The sequence below is a fragment of the Geotrypetes seraphini genome, chromosome 13 (assembly GCF_902459505.1).
Source record: "Geotrypetes seraphini chromosome 13, aGeoSer1.1, whole genome shotgun sequence".
NCBI classification, from domain to species: domain Eukaryota; kingdom Metazoa; phylum Chordata; class Amphibia; order Gymnophiona; family Dermophiidae; genus Geotrypetes; species Geotrypetes seraphini.
Window position 1 is genome coordinate 77333364 of NC_047096.1, and position 22940 is coordinate 77356303.

Genomic DNA, 22940 nt, shown 5'->3' on the forward strand with positions numbered 1-22940 from the left:
GAGAGAGGTGGTGGAGAGTAAAACTGTGACTGAGTTCAAAGAAGCGTGGGATGAACACAAAGGATCTAGAATCAGAAAATAAGATTAAATATTGAACTAAGGCCAGTACTGGGCAGACTTGCACGATCTGTGTCTGTATATGGCTGTTTGGTGGAGGATGGGCTGGGGAGGGCTTCAATGGCTGGGAGGGTGTAGATGGGCTGGAGTAATTCTTAACAGAGATTTCGGCAGTTGGAACCCAAGCACAGTACAGGGTAAAGCTTTGGATTCTTGCCCAGAAATAGCTAAGAAGAAAAAATTAAAAAAATTTAAATTGAATCAGGTTGGACAGACTGGATGGACTATTCGGGTCTTTATCTGCCGTCATCTACTATGTTACTATGTTACTATGTGCTATTCATACAGCTGCTTAGAACTAAATTTAGAGTATTTTTAATAACTTAAGACTCCTTCAGTGTTACATTTGCTTTCCTTTCTTTGCTCTCATTCCTCCAGGAATCCTCCCTCCCCTTCTACTTTCATCTACTCTCTTTCTTGTTTTATTTATTTTCCTCTATTTCCCATGTTCTAGGAAATTTTACTTTAAACATGGAAGCTTCTTACCTTTTCAGTAGTGGAAGGGGTAAGAAGACTTGGAGATTGTGGGTGTTTCCTGTGCTTCTGTTTAGGTCTTTCTTTGTCCTTCCGACTCTAAGGAATGAAAGATGGTTATTTATTAAATGAAAGTTATAGTGCTAGATCCTTTATAATCCTAAAACAGACTATATAACCCAGCAGAACTTCACAGTCTATAGTATAGTTTGTAAAGGAACCTTGTAGTCAGATGCAACACTAGTGCTTCTCCATAAAACGTTTCCCATGACTTTTTATCTTACAACCTGGTCCTTATAATCCAAGCTCTTCTAATACTTATAGACTGGATAATATATATAAAGTAGGGCTGTACATCAATTAAAATTTTTAATTGCATGATTAATCACATAAAGCAGCCCCTCACATTTCCTCCTGTATAGTGCAATATATACATAGCAGACATAAATTCTCAAAACTGACACATTTCAATTCAGTTGTCTCACAGAAAGGTGATATATCAAATCCCATTACCCACCTTACTAAACTAAAAATAAAAAACCTTACCTTTATTATCTGGTGATTATATCTTTCTAATCTTCTCGTTCCGCATTTTTAGTTCTGCTTCCCTGCTCTGTCTATTCACTGTTTCTTTTTCTGTCCTTTTTACTTCCTGCCCTCTATCCATCTTTTACATTCAATTTTACTTCCATTTTCTTCCTCCTTTTCCAATCTGTCTAGTTTTCATCTCTTCTCTTCCCTGCCATTCATGGGCACCATCATCTCCTTCCCCTTCCTTTCTTTTCTCTTCCATGGGTATCCTCTCTTCCTTCTCCTCTCTCTCCCCACCATTCTCTACTCACTATTTCCCTCCTTCTCTCTTCTGTCACCATCTGCCTTGTTTTTCCCATCCCTATTTCCAAAATCTGATCCTCTCAAATTTCACGCTGGTTAATGTTCACCACAGGCTGCTAATCCAGAAGTGCCCTCTCAAACTCATCATTTTGTTAAGCCAATCAGGTCCCAAGGTCTCCTTCCTGCATGAGCATGTTCTCCTAAGTTTTTTTCTTTTTCCGCCCTACCTCAGCAGACGATACCCTCTCATGTCGTGAGGAAGAGCTGTGAATATTTCAAAATACAAGATAAAACTTTTCATACTACAACCAGAATGCACAATATTTTTGCCGAACCAAAGGGCCTCAAGCAGGTACCAGTGAGAATTTAATTTGCTAACGTTCCAAGCGCATCAGAGCCAGTGGGCTTTCAGACAGTACTCAAGGGTCATGGCACTCAAGAACAACAGTGCAATGGTTCAAAACTTTCAGTGAAACCTTTAGTGCCTCAGACTACTGCAAACTATATGGGTCACATTGTAAATCCGGGTCTAGGGGGAGTACACACTGCAGTTCTGAGTATATGGGGAGTACACATTGAGGTTCTGAGCCTCAGGAAAGCACAAATAACACAAACAATGCTAAAGGTGTTCAAATAGCTCAAACAGGAATATGCCCACTGAGACATAACAAAAATATAACATGGAGGGCTATGTACGTCAACGCACACAGTTTAGGAAACAAGATCCTGGAATTGGAAACAGAAATAAGGAATGCCGACCTGGATGTGGTGGCGATATCCGAAACTTGGCTCACAGACTCCCACGGGTGGGACATGGTCATACCGGGTTACAACTTGCTTCGCCGGGACAGAGAGGGTAGGAAGGGAGGGGGTGTAGCATTATATACTAAAGATGACATTAAGGTCACGAGAATCTCAGATGTCCAGTATACTGGGGAATCCCTTTGGGTTAATTTGGCCAGAGGGAAGGACAAATGCTTGTAGAAAAAAGTCAGGGAATCCCATACCCCCATCTTCTTTAGAAGATTTGAGGATTTTCAGTGAGATGTGAGAGGTCTTTTTACACCAAAGGTAAGTAGAGAGCTTGTTTTCGATGGTTTTGTAGAATTCCTTCGGGGCCAGCATAGGTAGCATAGAGAGATAAAAGTTAACAATCAGAGTAATAGTCATTTTAATAGCTTTTAGGCGACCCCACCACAACAATGAGAGAGGGGACCATCTCCCCACCAAAGCATCCACCTTGGTCAATAATGCAGATAAGTTAATAGACATCATTGTGTCAGTATCTTGGTGGAAAAGGGTACCAAGATATTTCAATGATGAGCAGGCCCAGCGAAAGGAGATAGGTCCACAATCGGCTAGAGAGGTGACTTCATTGAGAGGCATAACTTCGGACTTGTCCCAATTTATACGATAACCCGAACAACAAGAGAATTTAGAGACCAGTTGAAGAAGTACGGGGATAGAGGATGCAGGTTTTGAGAGAAACACCAGTAGATCATCAGCATATGCTAAAGTCTTGACTTGACAGGAACCAATTGGAATTCCCATAAGAAGAGGATGTTGACGGATGGCCAGTAACAATGGTTCGAGAGCTATATTGAATAAAAGTGGAGATAGGGGGCAGCCTTGTCGGGTGCCTCTGTGAAGATAAACTGGGTCTGATAAAGTGTCATTAATTTGTAATCTAGAGTAGGGTTTAGAGTAGAGCAGTCGAATCCAATCAAATTAATTTCCAATATTACACATATTTTTGGTTAATCAGTTTTGCCCATTTTTGTTTGACCCTTCATAAATTATGCTCCAATTTCTTTAGTTGCTTTATTTACTATTATTTACTATTTGATGCTCTCTGGAGATAGAACGATTTTCCTTGTATTCATTGTAATGTCATGATGATTCTTTGCTGATTATCACAATTATTCTGTATTTCTGGGCATCGTATGTTTATGATTTTTGTTCTTGTAAAACTCAATAAAACTTGTTTGAACAAAGAAAAGAAAGGAAGCTATGGAATGAGAGGGCATAGGATGAAGTTAAGGTGATAAGCTCAGGGGGGTAGTCACGTGACTGGCTACAAGATGGCTGCTTAGCTTGCTCGCTCGCTTCAGCCGCTTCCTAAAAAACAGATTCCAGCCAGTTTTTCTCAGTCTTGCAGGTCAGCAACCCTTATTAAAACCTTACCAATGGCGATGAAACTTTCAAAGTCGGACAGAGCGTCCCCATCTAGCTTCTCTGCTGCTCATAAAGCTTCGAAGCGCTCCAAGCACGAGCCTCCGTCTCCCGGCAAGGCCTCTACCTCTAAGCTACTCGCATCTGACGCCTCTTTATCTCACGATCTGCAAATTTTGCAAGGGCTTAAGCAGGAAAACTTAACCGCGACGGCTGACATCAAATTTGAGCTGAGTAACATCACACTTCAATTTAAACAATTTGGAGCCAGGTTAGACCTTTCTGAAGAACGTTTATCTGCCCACGACGCTCAATTTCTGGAAGTACAACATGGTCTTCACAAAATGGATCTCATGCAGCACGATCTGGAGACATGATAGAAACCTTCAAGATCCTGAAGGGCATAGAAAAAGTAGACAGGGACAGATTTTTCAAATTATGGGGAACCACAAGTACAAGGGGGCACTCGGAGAAATTGAAAGGGGACAGGTTTAGAACAATGCTAGGAAGTTCTTTTTCACCCAGAGGGTGGTGGATACATGGAACGCACATGGAGACTGTGATAGGCAGAAACACGTTATAGGGCTTCAAAGAAGGTTTGAATAGGTTCCTAGAGGACAAAGGGATTGAGAGGTACAGATAGGAGTAGAGGCAGGTTATAGGGATAGGAGTTAGAGGTAAGTTATAGAAATAGTCAGGGATCACTGCTCAGGCAATAGGCCTGAGGGGCCGCCGCGGGAGCGGACCGCTGGGTGAGATGGACCTCTGGTCTGCCTCAGCGGAGGCAACTTCTTATGTTCTTATATACTCACCTATTTGCACTCTCTCATACCATCCATCTTAAATACTCAATTCTCTCCAGCTCTAGAAATTGAGAGGGCTCATAGAGTCCCCTCAGGATCGCCATTACAGTTCAACTACCCTAGGCCCATGGTTTTAAAACTGCGGAGATACTCGCACACACTTCAAATTTTACAGGCTGTAAAAAGTAAGCAGCCTCTTCTTGTCGATGGTAAGAAAATCCTTTTTGTACCAGATTTATCTAAAAATTCAGCTCAAAAAAGAAAAGTTTTTCTTTCCATGAGACCTTGGTTTAAAAGCATCGGTGCTCAATAGGGATTATTCTATCCAGCTAGGAGGGAGGGTTAAATTAAGAATCTCAGATTTATTCATATTAATTTTAAAGCCTGAAACCAGGCTATAGCTATCAATAATGTCCAGGATCCCAGGCAGAGAACAGTCAGATCATTCAACATTAAAAATATGTCATCAGCAAATATGCGGTAGTTCACAGAGCTCAAAGTATTACCTTGCAAGTCTTTAGATGACCTAATTAAGCATGCCAGGGGCTCCACCGTCAGTGCAAAAAGCAAGGGTGATAAGGCACAACCCTGCCTGGTGCCCACGACAGTTCAAGAGCTTCATGATATTGACTATAAATCTTCAAAGCTGAGAGGGACTGTCAGTATGACCCAGATCCAACTCAAAAGAGGACCCAAGATTTCCACCTCACAATACTGCCATAATGAAGGGCCAAGGCACTCTACTGAATGCTTTCTCTGTGTCCAAAGACAGAAAAATAGCAAGAATGTTCTGCTCTGTGGTCTATCAGATGTAAAGCTCTACATATATTCAGGGCCGGATTTTCCTATAGGCGAACTAGGCTTCAGCCTAGGGCCTCAAGATCAAGAGGGGCCTACATTCAAATTGTTAGCAAAATTAAAATTACACTATTCCAAAAACAGTGAACACTAAAACACTGAACCGAAAATAAGGAGAAATTCTACGCATATGACTAATAAACAAACATAAAAATGTATTGGTTAAGATCAACGCGTTCGGCTCATTGGGTCTGTTCGTTTGTATATACTAGATTGCACCAAAGTATAGTTCATACGTTCACTGATTGCTATGGCAAATATCGACGTGCCTTATGCTACTAAGCTCTGGTTTGTTCTTGCATAAATAAAGTGCAGATTGGTGTAGATTGGAACAGACAAACGAACAGACCTATTGATATCCCGACGTTCGGTTATATTCGTGTTACTTCGATAATATGAAACACGTGTTAATGTTATTAGAAAAGATTCTTATTTTAGGATTCTCACCTTTTGAGTTCAGTAGGTTCAATACTTTAGTGAAGTGTTTATAGACTATTGAAAAAAATTTTTGTGACAATATCTTCATTTCGCAGAATTCTAAGTAAGTTCTTAACATATGTTTTAATTTGCATATTTTAAAATGTATATTACGTGCTTTATTTTATATTTTCATGATTATATCATAAATAATAAAATCCTAAAGCGCGCATGCGCTGTTGAAATATCGTGAGTCCTGGTGGCGTGAGGTGTGCTTCTGTGTCACTCCTCACGGCGCCTGCGCCAGCGACTCATCAAAATTCAGCCGGGGGTGGGGAATCCGAATTGCACACGTGCTCCAGCTCCGGATCGGATCCCGCTACTCCTCTCTCCCCCCCCCCCACCCCTTTCCCGGCTCCGGAGGGGAATCGATCTCAGCCCCGGGTGGGGTGTGCGCCGGTCCCCGGTCCGATCCTGCCTCCGGTTGAGGTTTTAGCCGCTCCCCGGTTACCTCGGTTCCGCTTCGGGATCGGAACCGGCTCCGGCTGCAACGGGGCGCCGACTCGGCTTCTCCCTTTCTTTTTCTCGCCCTGGAAGGAGGATCGGGGAGGGAAAGACGTCAGTCCGGAAACAGCTGGGCAAAGCCCAGCCCCGCGGGGAGAGAGGCAAAACGTAGATTCGTCAGGACAGGGCGGCCCAGACTGGCATCGGGGGGGGGGGGGGGGTGAGGGGTTTCAGTGGAAGGGGGATGGGAGGCAGGCAGGCTGGCATCGGAGGGGGGTGGGAGGGTTCAATGGGAGGTGAAAGGGCCTCATAATTGGAATAGTCTAGGGCCTCTTTTCATCTAAATCCGGCCCTGCATATATTGTCCGAGGCCTTCCTATCTAAAATAATGGTCAGGATGTACAACTCATACAAGCATCTTTTGTGGTTGAGCAGCTAAGATCTTGGTATAAATCTTATAATCTATATTCAATAAAGAAATTGGTCGATAAGAGCTACATTTCTGAGGGTCTTTTCCTGGTTTAGGTGATAGAGCAGGGGTGCCCAAAAGGTCGATTGTGATTGACCAGTAGACTGCAAGGACAACGCGAGTTGATCGCAGAGCCTATCCCGGGCTCCGCGATAGACTCGCATTGCCTTTGCGTTCTCTCTGCTTCCCCGACGTGCAAAAGCTAGGCCTGTGCAGCCACCACACAAGCGTTCCCCCCCCCTCCCCGACGTCAATTCTAACGTCAGAGAGGAAGTTCCAGGCCAGCCAATCGTTGCCTGGCTGGCCCGGAACTTCCTTTCCAACATCAGAATTAACGTTGGGGAGAACACTTATGTAATAGCTGCAGGGCCTGGCTTTTGCACATCGGGGAAGCAGGGAGAAATCGGCAGCAGAGGCTTAGGGGGGCAGGGAGAGAGAAAGAAAGATGGTGGCTGGGGGGGGGGCAGGGAGAGAGAAAGAAACACACAGAGCTTCATGCTTCCTGAAACTCAACAGGCTGCTGTTCCTCCATTGATCAACTAACAGTGCTGCCTTCTCTGGAGAGAGACAAGAGAGAAAGAAAGGAGGGGGGGGGGCACAGAGAAAGAAAGACAAAGAAAGAAGAGGGCAGAAAGAAAGAAAAGGGAGGGGGCAGGGAGAGAGGAAGAAGAAGTTGGACTCATGGAGGGGATATAGCGAGATGTTGGTTGGGATGAGGTCTGGAGGAGAGGAAGCATGCAGGAGGAAAAAAGAAAGATTGGATGCACAGACAGAAGGAAGTGTAACCAGAGACTCATGAAATCACCAGACAACGATAGGAAAAATGATTTTATTTTCAATTTAATGATCAAAAATGTGTCCGTTTTGAGAATTGATATCTGCTGTCTATATTTTGCACTATGGCTTCTTTTTACTAAACCGCAATAGTGGTTTTTAGCGCAGGGAGCATATAAGCATCGGGAGCAGCGTGGGGCATTCAGCACAGCTCTGCACTAAAAACCACTATAGTGGTTTAGTAAAAGGGGAGGGGGTATATATTTGTCTATTTTTGTATAGTTGTTATTGAGGTGATATTGCATATATTTTAAAGTCATCTGCCTTGACCTCTTTGAAAAAAACCCTGAATATAAATTATAATTAACATTTTCTCTATGTAGTGTGCTTTATGTTTTTTAAAATTTTATTGTTGGTAGATCATTTTGACTTGGTCATTTTAAAAGTAGTTCAGAAGCCAAAAAAGTGTGGGCACCCCTGTGTTAGGGTAACCGCAGCCAATCTCCACAAGTGGAGGAGTATTGTATGCTTGTTTATTGTATTGTACACCCTGACCAACAGGGGAACCTGGTAATTCCTGAAGTTTTTATAAAACCGATTGCCAACCCCATCGAGCCCAGGTGCCTTTAAGTAAGGAAAATATTTTATTACTCAGGTTACCTTTTCTAGGGCGATAGGTTGAGAGAGAGATTCAGCCTCAGCAGGTAAAATAATGGGGAGCTTCATCCTACAGCCCATGTAGGTAAAGGTAAATAACCCTATGGTCTCTAGAATGTCTCACCTATCTACTGGAAAAGAGCTTAACAGGGAGTATATAATCTCCTTTTGTGCATCATGTGGGCATCGATCGGAGTGCTCATTTTAATACTGATGACCTCGTTGTAATGCCATTTTGTGCATCGATAGCTGAAATACTTTGATGTTAAAACCGGTTTAGCGACAATCGTTAAAAGCACAGTGAGTTTTGTGCATCTGGCACTGAGTCAGTAAGGGCCAACCAGAGATCCTGTTTGAGGAAGTATTCACATTCCTGGGGGGAAGAGGGAGTCATACTCAGGACACAATAGCAACACCTGGTAGCAGGATGCAAGGTCCAATATTGAATGCCTCTCCCCCTCTACCCCGAAGACTGTTACTGCAATAATTAAACTAAAAGTAAGATGAGCAGGGTTATGAAACTGGGACACAAATCACTGGATAGTTGTAAATAAAGGTTCATAGTACCAGTTCCCTGTCTATATTCCAACCCGGATGGAAACTGAACAAAATTGCCAAATCAAAATAATGAAGATAGAAAGCTTGCCCTGCTGCTGTGCACGCTCTACCTGTTCTGTGGTGGAACAGAGTATCTGTCTGTGTGGCAGGGTAGAGGAAGAGGTGTTGTATTACTGCTGCCTATTCTGTACCTTTGCTGTGGTGGCCCCAGTCTGTGCGAGACATTTGCACTACTGCTCATTTTCCTATTGCCTTCTGACATAATGGCATATTATATTTTTCAGTGTTGTCAATTAAGAACTTTTTAGCACCATTAGATTTAACTGAAATATAGAAAAAGAAATTATTAAACTTGTGCCATATACTTGAATATACTTGTACCATAAAATGAAGAAGTTAAAAAATCCCGGGGTGATCACTTAGCTGTCAATCATCGTATCTCTAATCTTGGATCTTTTTTGTTTAGTATTCCTTCCAGAAGAATAGGAATTTCAAAGAAAGAAAATAGATAAAATGCCAACTTTTTTTTTCAAACTGAGGCAATAAGTAATACAAAATGGTCTGTGAGTTATTTTTATTCCTAAAAGCAATTCAGTGAAGCTGAGGAATGGCAATCAGTATTTACAACCATTTTGTCAAACAGCTAACCACTTTACAATATGTCTGACGTCACCACATTAAACGATTTTGCAGAGTAAGAAAGATTTTGTGTATTATACAAATTCAAGCCAGCTGTGCTTACTTATAAGTCCTTAACAACCTACTATCTTTGTCTCCTAATTTGTTCTCTGTCACAACTACAAAGTACAAAGGTGGGGGGAGGAGGTGGCAGGAAAGAAGGCCTGACAGAAACAGACTGGCTTCATCTGGACATCTCCCATGCAAACTATAAAAAATAAACACATTTCATCCACAATTGTAATAAAAATGAAAAGGAGACACCTACCTTTTAAAGCAGCCAGGAGCAGACACTGCATAGTTCCCTACCACAACAGCAGGGTGACCGGACAAATCTAGGCCAGGAAAGGACATTTACCTCCAAACAAGTAAACTTCATTAAAAACAAATTTTCATGCAGGCTTAGCAGCGGGATCCGAGCAGTCCAACACGGAACAAGCCAGACTTTATGGCAAAGGATAGTGGGGGTGGGGAAGAAGAGTCAAGCTCACTTCAGGGGCGTGACAGACACAATCTAACTTGTAGCTGTTAAACAGCAGGAGGAGTAAAGCAGAAATGAAACAGGATCTCAGGAACTACCAAAAGGGGGGGGGGGAAACACCAACACCAGGACTTGCATTTCAAGCAGCTGCTCTTCAAGAGACTAGAAAAAAAAAAGTTACTCAAGAATCCCTGAGAAAATGGTAGCAGCTCTAGCAAGGCTAATGTAATGTTAAAGTAATGCAGTTCTCGCTTTAGTTCAATTCAATGCAAGAAAATAAAGGCTAACAAACAACAAATTATATATACAGTAAATATATCTTATTGTTGTGGTTTGTAACTAGTTTACCTTTTCATGTGACTAAATCCATTTCTTGACTAGCTTTGGGAAAGTATCACTGATTTCCTCAGATCAGAACAAAATGTAACTCATACCTTTGTTAGCTGCCTTGCCAGGAAGGACTTTAAAAACAACCAAGCTCCACCTCCTACTTGCAACACAGAACTGTCATTGTGTTCACAAAGCTGTTTGGTCTCTCTGTCTTTCTTTTTCTCATATCAAAGAAGAGTAACTAGATCATTAACAAATCAGTTTGGTCAGGTTTAGAAGTGCAAAGGTAAATTGTTCTTGGACTTTTATTATATCTTTACTATTTCAATAATTGTTACTCAGATACTTTAGCTGGACTGTGAGCCTTCGGGACAGATAGGGAAGTTCTAAGTACCTAATTTTATTTGTAACTGCTTAGATCTGTGATATGCTGGAGTGGGATATCAAATATTCATAAACATAAAACTTGTAACTGAGGTGTCGGTGCAGAAAGTTAATGTGGGCCATGGCACCCCTATAACAAACAGTTTACCTGCACATTAATGGCGACTAAATGTTAAAAGGGTTTCTGCACTGAGGTTTACTCTCGTGGTAGACGTCAACACACAGCGTATTAAAAATATATGCTAAAGAGGCTATTAACTAGCCCACAGCAACACAGGGAGCTCAATGCCAGAAATGTACCGCCTGATCTGAGGCTGGCAAAGGGCCCCTTTGGTCAGCATCAGCCTCATTTTTCTTCCCCCTTTGCCCCACACTGCCACTCTCGAAACCCTCAACAGCATCAGCTCCCCTACATGACTGCCACTCCCCCAGATAACTGGCCCCTACTACCTAACCTGACCTGAATTAAAATTAGTCCCTGGTGGCACTGTTCTCTCTAAGCTGAGTGGGAATCTTCCACCTACAGTCTTGCCAGTGGGAGGAGGTGCTATTTCACTATTACATTTTCAATAGTGAGGGACATGCAAGATCTGCAGGACCCTAGGGAACCTGCCTTTCCTTAGTAAATGAAAACACAATATTGAAGCACCACCTCTCACTGACAGCAATGTAGTTGAAGGACTCCTGCCCAGGTTAGAGGGAGCAGTGCCTGATGGTCTAGTGGGCTCTTTCCCCTGTCCTGCCCTTGAGGGAAAAAAATGTATTCCCTGGTGTCTATTTACACCCACCCTGACCCTCAATAAGGACCCCAGGCCCCAGTACATCAAAAGAGGCAGGAGCAATGCCCAGTCAATCTTGCCTCCAGTATCATCCTAGAATGCACCATGTGGGACAGGGTTACATAGTAACATAATAATAATAATAATGGTTTATATACCGCAGGACCGTGAAGTTCTATGTGGTTTACAATGATTATAAATGTTACAGATTGAGTAGAATTGACATAGTTAATATCTATTGAGTAACAGTTCTAGAGATCAGTTATAGTGAGAGAGATTATGCGAATCAGTTTCCTATGTACTTTAAGAACAGATATGTTTTCAGTTGTCTCCATAGTAAATGATGGCAGATATAGACCCGAATGGTCCATCCAGTCTGTTCAACTATACATGTTCCATGTGATATATAGAGTCTCCAGCGCTATCCAACTATGAAGGAAGTGTTTATGATGAAGAATAAGCGCCTTCCATCAAGTGCACCAGTGGAGAGACTCTTCAGCATCGGTGGACAGATTCTTACATCACGCAAGAACAGTTTAACCGAAGAGCATTTTGAAATGTTTTTAATGCTCAGAGCCAATAGGAAACTCATTTGAAAACAAAATATGCATTGTTGTATTGTTCAAATAGTTCATGTAGTTATAATTAATAAACAAAGTAACTATTAACTACCTTGTTCTTTTTTTTAGTAACTAGTAAAGTAACTATTTACATTTAATAAAGAGTAACTGAAATCAGTAACTAGTTACTTTTACCCCATGCAACTAGTAACAGTAACTATGTTCACAGGCTTTTAGTAAATAAATGACCCTTTTACTAAGGTGCACTACCGATTTAGAGTGTGCTAAATGCTAAGAGGACCATAAGAATATAATGGATGTCTTAGCATTTAGAAACATAGACATAGAAATATGATGGCAGATAAAGGCCAATTGGCTCATCCAGTCTGCCCATCTGCAATAACCATTATATCTTCCTCTCTTTAAGAGATCCCATGTGCCTATCCCAGGCTTTCTTGAATTTAGACACAGTCTGTCTCCACCACCTCTACTGGGAGACTGTTCCATGCATCTACCACCTTTTCTGTAAAAAAGTATTTCCTTAGATTACTCCTGAGCCTATCACCTCTTAACTTCATCAAGTTTCAAGTTTAATCAAATTTGTTAAATCGCTTATTACATACTAAGCGAGTAACAATAAAATATACGTTATACAACTTTAAAAGGGAATAAAAACAAACTGACAAAACAGACAGACTCAGATACATAAGGGAAGGGAAAAGATAGGGAAAAAGTTACAAAATTACTATTATTCAGATGAGAAAATAGAAAAAAACCAAATAGGGAGAAAACATAAGGATTGGGATAAAATTGTTAAAATGGGTTGTTTAAAGATTAAAAGAAGCTTTAAAAAGAAAAGTTTTTAAATTGGTTTTAAATATATTGAGGTCTTTAACTTCTCTTATGTATAAAGGCAGGGCATCCTTTGCCCTCTCATTTCAGAGCTTCCTTTCAAATGAAAGAGACTCAACTCATGCGCATTTACATCACGTAGCTATTTAAACATCTCTATCATGTCTCCACTCTTCCGCCTTTCCTCCAAAGTGTACAGATTGAGATCTTTAAGTTTGTCCCCATTCGCCTTATGACGAAGACCACGCACCATTTTAGTAGCCTTCCTCTGGATCAACTCCATCCTTTTTATATCTTTTTGAAGGTGTGGCCTCCAGAATTGTACACAATAGTCTAAATGAAGTCTCATCAAAGTCTTATAAAGGGGCATCAATACCTCTTTTTCCTACTGGCCATACCTCTCCCTATGCACCCTAGCATCCTTCTAGCTTTCGCCGTCACCTATTCAACCTGTTCGGCCACCTTAAAATCAACACATACAATCACACCCAAGTCCCGCTCTTCTGTCATGCACTTAAGTTCTTCACCCCCTAAACTGTACCATTTCCTCAGGTTTTTGCAACCCAAATACATGACCTTGCATTTATTTAGCTGCTAAATTTCAATCCATTCTTCAAGCTTCGCCAGGTCTTTCTTCATGTTATTCATACCATCCGGGGTGTCTACTCTATTGCAGATTTTGGTATCATCTGCAAACAGGCAAATCTTACCCAACAGCCCTGCAGCAATATTGTTTATAAAAATGTTAAAAAGAACAGGCCCAAGAACAGAACCTTGAGGCACACCACCGGTAACATCCCTTACCTCAGAGTGATCTCCATTGATCACTACCTTCTGTTGCATTCCGCTCAACCAGTTTTTGACCCAGCCCATCACTTTAGGACCCATCCCGAGGGCACTCAGTTTATTAGATGTCTATGTGGAACACTGTCAACGGCTTTGCTAAAATCTAAATACACCACATCTAGCGCACTCCACTCTATCCAATTCTCTGGTCACCTGGTCAAAGAAATTGATTAGATTTGTCTGAGAAGACCTACCTCTAATAAATCCATGTTGCCTCCGGTCCTGTAATTCACAGGATTCCAGAAACTTCACCATTCTTTGTTTTAAAAGTGTTTCCATTAATTTGCTTACCACAGAAGTCAGCCTGTAATTCCCTACTTGTTCCTTACTTCCACTTTTGTGGAAAGTTACCACATCCACCCTTCTCAATACCTCCAGTACCACTCATGACTCTAGAGACTCTGAAAAAGTCAGTCAGCAGAGCCACCAGAACTTCTCTAAGTTCCTTCAGCACCCTCGGATTTACACCATCCAGCCCCATTGCTTTGTCTACTTTTATTTTAGCTAGCTTCTCATGAACACAACCCTTTGAAAATCAGTCAGGGTCAACCACTCCTCCATCTCTATTCATGTTTATCTTCGGCAGTCCCACTCCTGGTGCTTAAGCCATGAACAAAGAACAGAAATATTGGTTAAGCAATTCAGACTTTTCTTTATCAACTTCTACATATTTCTCCCCTTCACTTTTGAGTCTCACAATGCCACTTTTGCACTTCTTCCTATCACTAATATATCTAAAAATGTCTTGTCTCCCTGTTTTATCGTGTCAGCTATTTTTTCTTCCATTTGCACCTTTGCTTTCCTGCCTACACGCCTAGACTCTTAACTTTTCCAGATATTTTTGCCTGTCTTCCTCTTTCTGTGATCTTTTGTAATTTATGAAAGCTAACTTCTTATTCCTTACCTTCTCAGCTACTACTTTTGAGAACCAAAGCGGTCTTCTTTTCCTCTTACTTTTACTTACTTGCCTCACAAAAAGGTTTGCCACTCTTACAATTACTCCTCTCAATTCTCCCACTGCATTTCCACTCCTTCCAGATGTTCCCATCCAGACAATTTCTTGACGTAATCCTCCATCTGAACAAAGTTAGTTTTTTTAAAAGTCTAGAACCTTTGCTTTTGAATGAGCCCTCTCTATACCCATCTTAATATTAAACTGTGCCATGCAGTGATCACTGGATGCCAGATGATCACCCACTGTAACATCAGAAACACTTTCCCTATTTATAAGCACTAGCTGTGACCTCTGCGAGACAAGTCTCGGAGCTCCAGGCTCTTTCTTTGGAGAGTCTTTCCTTAAAATTTTGGAGACTGGGGACTCCCTATGCACTGTTCCTTCTTTTCTGCTGAAGGTGGTTTCAGCGTTTCATGTTAATTAGGAAGTCCACTTACCTGTATTCCAGTCCACCAGTTCTAAGAAACAGGACCGCATTTTTAAGAAATTGAATGCGAGAATAGTGCTTCTTTATTATTATTATTCATTATTATTCAGTTCATTAAGTGGTGAACTGGATTAGAAACTGGTTGGCAGGCAAACACCAGAGGGTGGTGGTTAATGGACTTCACTCGGAGGAGGGAAAGGTGAGTAGTGGAGTCCCTCAGGAATAGGTGCAGGAGCTGATTCTGTTCAATATGTTTGTGAGCGGCATTGCCGAAGGGTTAGAAGGAAAAGTTTGCCTTTTTGTGGATGATACAAAGATTTGTAACAAAGTAGGTGCCGAGGAGGGAGTGAAAAATATGAAAAAGGATCTGCAAAAGTTAAAAGAATGGTCTAATATCTAACAACTAAATTTCAATGCAAAAAAGTGCAGAGTAATGCATTTGGGGATTAGAAATTGGAAGGAGGCATATGTGCTGGAAGGTGAGAGGCTGATATGCATGGATGGGGAGGTGGACCTTGGGGCTGATAGTGTCTGAAGATCTAAAGGTGAAGAAACAGTGTGATAAGGTGGTGGCTGTTGCCAGAAGGATGCTGGGCTGTATAGAGAGAGGCATGTCCAACAAAGAAGGTGTTGATGCCTCTGTACAGGTCGATGGTGAGGCCCCACTTGGAGTATTGTGTTCAATTTTGGAGACCGTATCTGGCGAAGGACATAAAAAGACTTGAAGTGGTCCAGAGGACGGCAACAAATATGGTAGGAGGTTTGTGCCAGAAGACGTATGAGGAGAGACTGGAAGCCCTGAATATGTATACCCTAGAGGAAAGAAGGGACAGAGGAGATATGATTCAGACGTTCAAATACTTCAAAGGTATTAACGTAGAACAAAATCTATTCCAGAGAAAGTAAAATGGTAAAACCAAAGGGCATAATTTGAGGTTGAGGGGTGGTAGATTCAAGAGTAATGTTAGGAAATTCTTCTTTACGGAGAGGGTGGTTGATGTGTGGAATGTGCTCCTGAGGGAGATGGTGGAGAAGAAAACGAATCAAAAAATAATGGGTATACACTGAAGGAACTAAGGCCAGTACTAGGCAGGCTTGCATGGCCTGTGTCCCATATATGGACATTCATTTGAGGAAGGGCTGGGGAGGGTTTCAATGGCTAGGAGTTTAAGATGGGCTGGAGTGAGCTTTGATGGAGACTGCAGTAGATGGAACCTAAGCACACTACTGGACAGGGCTCTGGGTTTCTGGCCCAGAAATATCTAAGAAAAAGGACCATTTAAACTAAATTAATTTATGGAGCATGTATGGTTGGGCAGATTGGATTGACCACTCAGGTTTTTATCTGCCGTCATTTATTATGTTACTATGTGTTATTTGGAACTCACGAATGAGTTTAGACTCTCTGACCTTTGTGCTGACTCATTCGACTAAGTGAGGCATGCCCGCTTCCAAGGCCACGATTTCTAGATGGATCTGTAAAGCCATTTTGTTAGCCTACATTATCTGTGGGAAAAAGTTCCCTGTTTCTGTTAAGGCACATTTGACCAGAAGTGTAGCTTTGTTGTGGGCAGAGGCTAGGGCATTCTCTCCAGCGGAGATTTATAAAGCTGCAACTTGGTCCATACTATATACCTTTGCCAAATTTTATAGGTGGATGTTGCGGGAAGAGAGGACTCTGCCTTTGGCTCCTCAGTGTTACAGGCTGATGCTGTCAGCCCGCCTTAGATTTCTGGGACTGCTTTTGTACATCCCGCTTGTCCAGAATGACCCATCTATTGCACTGGAAAAAGAAATTATGTCCTTTCCTTGATAATATCTTTTCCAGTTGATAGGTGTATTATTCTGGACCCCTGCCCTATCCTTCCTGCGCCTGCCTACTGTCTCATTCTGTTTGTATCTTGGATGCCAGTCAGCCCTTTGAGCCCTGAAGAATACTGTATATGTTTCTAGTGTCTACAGGGATGCTATCGGAACTCCTTTGATAGTTCTGTTGGCTGTTACTTGTTCGTTGAGTGTTCATTATTATGTTTGAGCAGAACAGTTGATTTGTATGGGAAAATTCCCATTTTTGTCCTTATATTTGATGGAGCTCTGGCATACTTGGATACTAACTGCAGGTGGTAGTAGAGCTCCCAGTGAAGTAGGAGGATCACAGAAAAAAATCAGAGAGGATTCCTTCTGATATGGCTTGCGATCAAGGGGAGATAACCTACTTGTCCAGAATGACACACCTATCTACTGGAAAATATATTATCAAGGTAAGGACATATTTCTTTTTAAAAGTAGCTCTGTCACATGGATTTTGACCCTATGATTGGCTTCAGTGCATTGAATTTCTAGAACTATATCCATATGTTATATGATATATCCCCTTCAATCATACTCTATTGAAGGCAGTTTAAATATAGCTGCTCTCAGCCTGCAAATGTGTTGGTTATGTGCTGCTGCTCTGCTAAGCTTGATCAGTCTCATCAAGTACTGGTACTTCCCTCCTCCCAGCTGCTACAAGTTAAAAATAGCACTTTCCTTTTCAGTGTTTTTTTGCATACTAGATCTTTAAGATGAGTGCTTCTTTAGAGTTGGGAGTGGTTCCAGAGGACTAGAGAAAGGCAGATGTAGATCCTCTCTACAAAAGCAGAATTAAGGAGGAGGTAGGGAACTACAAGCTAGTTAGTTGTACCTATGTGCTAAGTAAATTAATGGAAAACCTTCTAAAACAGGGAATAGTGAGGCTTTTGAAATCCAATGGATTGCAGGACATGAGGCACCATGGTTTTACTAGAGGTAGGTCTAGTCAGACACATCTGATTAATTCTTTTTTTTTTTTTTACTGGGTGACAAAACAATTGGATCACAGGTGAGTGCTAGATATGTTTTTTATTAAAGCCTTTGATACAATTTTGCATAGGTGACTTATAAATAAAGTGAATGCCCTCAGTAGGGGCTCTGAAGTGATTGGGTTAGAAACTGGTTGAGTGAAAGAGAGAAAAGGGATGTTACCAATGGTGTGCTGCAAGGATCAGTTCTTGGCTGTGTTTTTTAAAAAACATTTTTATAAATGATACTGCAGAAAAGTTGTCTGGTAAGTGTAACAGGAAGAAAAAAAAAAATAAGCAGAGAAATAGGTGAGGAAGAGCTGAGGGCTGCTCAGGGGATGGGCCCATGCACAGCCTGTGAGCTGCAGGGAAATCAGACAGAAGAGAGACAGTGTGCAGCAGGAAGCTGCACAAAATAGCAACTTTATCATTAAGAGCCTGAGGACTGTTACTGTGAGCTAGAGGAGAGCAGAGAGTTTAAGGCAGCACAAGTTATTGGTGAGGAAATGGTTTGTGGCTGCTGGGTGAGGGTTTCTATGTCAGCTCTGGAGTTTGTATGAGTGTGTAGGAGTACATATTTTTGAAATAATATATCCTATAAATGTTGGAGTTCATGAGAAATGCTACAAATTAAACTTGCTTATGGGCTGTTATGATTTTACATTTAAATCTTTTTATTAAAGTATAAAAAGGGCAACATTCTGTACAACTGTTTATAAATCACAAATACAGCGTGGCCGTAGCTTCATTTGATTTCACTGAGCAGTATTTCCAGGGGTATATACTCCTACACTTCTCCTTCAGCAGATTCAGGAATGATGCATAGCCACATTAAGATACAGAATGTACAACCATGAACTGTTTTTAAAGGGCACAATGGAAAGGGCAGTTGGTCCTTTTGTCATCTGGGAGCAGAAGTAAGCAGCAAGAATCTTAAAATCTACAAGTTTTGGGTTGTATACAAATCCAACTTAAGAACAGCTTTAAAAAAGTAACTAGTTAACCCGGAAATTGCCTGTACAGAACACTTCATTGGGATGCAAACTCAAAAACAGGACTGGCCAAAAAATCTCTATCCTGGAGCTGGGTAACTTAGCAGCTTTGCAGCAATGGACTAAGAATCAGGGAAGTCGGGTAAATTATTTTTCACTCTCCATTGCTTCTGATACAAATCAGAAATTTCAAGGATGGACTGCTTTAAAGAGTGAGATTTAAGGGCAATCCGTACAACATATAAATTTATAAAGTTTTACAAGTGAAAAAAGGTTTATAAATGGAAAAAGCAAAATACAAGATTTACTTGTTTTTAATGCTTCTGAAAGGATACAGGCAGAGTGGAGGCAGTATTAAGACAGTGTTCAAGGAATTTTCCAAGTAATTTAATGGTTAACAGGGTAAATTCCTTGGGTTGAAAACTTCACTTAGTATATGCACAGGTAACAATGAACCTCTCCATTTCAGCCCAGATTTTCAAAGGGATGCTTTATTTATACGAGGCTTTCCTCTCCAAAGACACAGAAGCAAAAGTGCATGCACCCTTAACATTTCCCCCATTCTTCAGTCCTAATCCTTTTCAACAACCATGACCGCAAGACCACTCACCAGTTCCACTCATTTGGGAAGTAGAAATCCGAGGGAGCCGAATGTGCTAGGAGGTGAGAGGGTGATATGCACGGACAGAGAGAGGGACCTTGGGGCGATGGTGTCTGAGGATCTGAAGGTGACAAAAAAGTGACAAGATAGTAGCTGTAGCCAGAAGGATGCTAGGCTGTATAGAGAGAGGTGTAACCTGTAGAAGAAAGGATGTGTTGATGACCCTATCCCTCCCCCAGCAAAAACCCAAACAAAAAGCCATCCGAAGGAAAAGCCACCCAGACGCCTGATGGACTGCTGAAAAGGAGGACATGTCCAGGGAATATGGTAACCCTATATTGAGTGTAACTGTTGGGCAGACTGGTTGAACCATTCAGGTCTTATCTGCCATCATTTACTATGTTAATATGACTCTCTCATAGTTTATTAAATTTGATTAAACGCTAATCATAAAATTTGAAGCTTTGTACATTAAAATAATACATGAATAAAAAAAGGGGGAATTGACACCAAATAACAGACAGGACCTAACAAAGACCAATCAAACTCCACATAGGGTAAGATAGCAAACAAGAGGAGAGAAGGGAGAACTACAATTTTATGAAGAAAGAAAACAAAAGGGAATGGGCGGGGTGAAATGAAGAGGAGATATGATGTCAGAATCGTTAAATTACTTGTATGCATCTTTAAGATGAAGCATTTCAAACTACCCTTAAATCCTCTATAATAAAACCCTAACGCGCATGCGCACTTAGGATGGCGTGTTCCCTGATAGCATGATGTGTCCCTCCATGCCGAATTCCATTTTCAAACACGGAGGCAGAGAACACGCCAGCGACTCCCCCCTCCCGCCCTCACTCACCAACTGCTGCTACTAAGGTGGAGAGCGGCCTACGAGGTTCGGTATAGCCGGCCGGCGAACTTCAGCAGGCTGCTTTGAAGAGGAGCAGCAGCGGCGGCAGCGGTTCGTGCCGGTGGGCCAGAAGACACCAGGAAGCCGGGATGGAGGGAGAGTAAGAACAGGCATGCACAACAGGGGCAGGCATGGTACAGCAGGGGGCCAGTGGGAGAGAGAAAGGGGGCTGCCTTGGGGGAAGGGGTGTGCTGGGATCAGACAGCAATCATGCTTTGCTCTGGGAGGGGGGAACAGAAGGGGGCCATGGAGCAGGCAGGCATGGCACAACAGGGGGCAGGGGGAGAGGGAAAGGGGGCTGCTTTGTGGGGGAGGGGTGTGCTGGGGGCAGACTACAATCATGCTTTGCTCTGGGAGGGGGGGAACAGAAGGGGACCATGGAGCAGGCAGGCATGGCACAACAGGGGGCAGAGGAAGAGGGAAAGGGGGCTGCTTTGGGGGGAAGGGTGTGCTGAGGCAGACAGCAATCATGTGTCCCATGCTGGTAAGAAGTGGAAGGGGGAGAGGGAAGGGGGCTGCTTTGGGGGAGGGGTGTGCTGGGGGAAGAAGGGAAGGGGAGAAATAGAAGGGGGCCACGGAAAGACATGAAGGCATGGCATGGCGCAACAGAGAAATACAGGCAGGCAGGGGGCCAGGGAGACAGACAGACAAGGGGCAAAGGAGAGACACAGACAGAAAGAATGACAAACAGACAGACAGCATCCAAGGAGAGAGACAAACCCAGCAGCGGCAACTCTTATATTCTTATAAAAAAAGTCCAGACAGACAGACGTCTACTCTAGCACCCGTTAATGTAATGGGCTTAAACACTATTTTGTCTATATTTTGTTCCGCTCTGATATGTGATGGGAGGGAGTTCCAGATTGTAGGAGCAGTGACGGAGAAGACCCCATGCAGAGATCTGCTACCCCCACGACCCTTGCAGCTCAGCTCCTCCTTCCTGTGACTAGAGCAGCCTTCCTTTTGGCTGGAGCCTACCACAGCCTCTGCAGTGGAAAGGGGGGGGGGGAGGGGACATGGAGAGCTAAACTCTGAAAAATATCCACACATTTATCTATCCTTCTGGGCTTTGAGATAAGTACTTTACAACTTTTTAAAATGCTGAAAAAATCCAGACAGTTGACAATCCTAGCCTCCTGAAGAGAATGTGATGTAGTGGTTAGAGTTACAGCTTCAGCACCCTGAGGTTGTGGGTTCAAACTTCATGCTGCTCCTTGTGATCCTGGGCAAGTCACTTAATCCTCCACTGCCCAAGGTACATTACATAGATTGTGAGCCCACCAGGACAGATAGGGAACATGCTTGAGTACCTGATATGTAACCTGTTCTGAGCGCCTCCTCCTGAGCACGAAACATTTGGGCCTGAGCAGGGGCATAGCCAGACACCCAATTTTGGATGGGCCTGGATCTCAGTTGGATGGCCAGAAGATCCCATCCCATCATTTCTTCTCCCTCTCAGGCAAATTGAGGTGATCTGATTCATCCTCCACGCTCCCGCTCCCTACCTTTCAAAGTCAATCTTCGCTGGCTGTGAAGAGCGTGCAGCATGACTGAAACATGCTGCTCATGCTGATAATGACACCCCAGAGCCTTCCTCCTGACACACTCTGCCTCTGCAGAAAGAAGTTGTGTCAGAAGGAAGGTTAGGGGGCCAAAGCAAGCAGTGTGTTTTAATCATGATGTTCGCTGCGGGTGAAGAATGGCCCTTTACAGGTACACGGAGGAGAGGTTGTAGGAGTTTTTTTTCTGATGGGGCTTGGGGATCACCACCAGCTACCTCATAGATATGCTGCCACTAGGTGGACCTGACCCCAAGGCAGGTGGACATGGGCCAACTCAGGCCCACCTGTAGCTATGCCACTGGAGACACATGCCTAGTTTGCCTATGCCTTAATCCGGCTCTGCAATCTACATACATAAAAACAGCAATATAACACAATCTAACAACACAGAAATCTAATAAAACTTTCCACCCACGAAATAATCACATCTACTGTACACTGCATAAAATACTTGCACAACCAGATATGTTTTCAAAAGTTTCTTAAAATTTGTTAAAATAATGGATCTGTTATCTGGTCTCAGCATAGTGAGCCTCAAATATTTCTTGGGTACATAGTTGCATGACTCACTCAGAACGCAATTGTCAGCTTAGCTTGTAAATTGAGAACACCTGTTTCATGTACAGTGGAGCAGCCAAATGTAGAGTTTGGTGGATAAAGCATAGTATTTTAAACTGCACACAAAACTGAACAGGCAGTCAGTGTAGCTACTCTAGTTACAACTGGTGATTGCCAGAATTTTCTCTTCAAGTCCGCCCTCCAAAAAAATCAAATCAAGCACCTGACCTATGTTACTATGACCTGCCTTATGTACAAGCTGATGTCACTTCAAACAGTGTATGATCCATTTCCATAATTTAATTGATAAAGGCTCAAATGGAATATTAAAGTCCTCTAACAAACAGAGACCATCCAAATTGAAAGATTAGGTTCTTACCTGGATAATCTTCTTTCTGTTAATCTTCACAGGAGTCCGTACGTTAGGTGATCAATCCCCAGCTGCGAACTGGCTTTGCAGAAATGTGTCATTCACAGCTTTCTGTACCTCCCAATGGAGTAGAGTGTCCCCTTCAGTTCACTCCAAGCAATCAATCTCCACTGGAATAGAAGGAGGGGTGCAGGGA

The 22940-nt window shown here is 42.5% G+C and overlaps 1 protein-coding gene across 4 annotated transcripts in view; it reads right to left on the reverse strand.

The window, feature by feature from the left end:
• Positions 1 to 22940, reverse strand: part of MLLT6 (MLLT6, PHD finger containing) — a 240675-nt gene that overhangs the window by 126657 nt on the left and 91078 nt on the right. For all 4 annotated transcript variants that reach the window (XM_033918301.1, XM_033918300.1, XM_033918303.1 and 1 more), the window contains one exon: positions 604 to 690. In XM_033918301.1, the coding sequence (XP_033774192.1) occupies positions 604 to 690 (87 nt within the window). The remainder of the gene's footprint in view (positions 1 to 603; positions 691 to 22940) is intronic.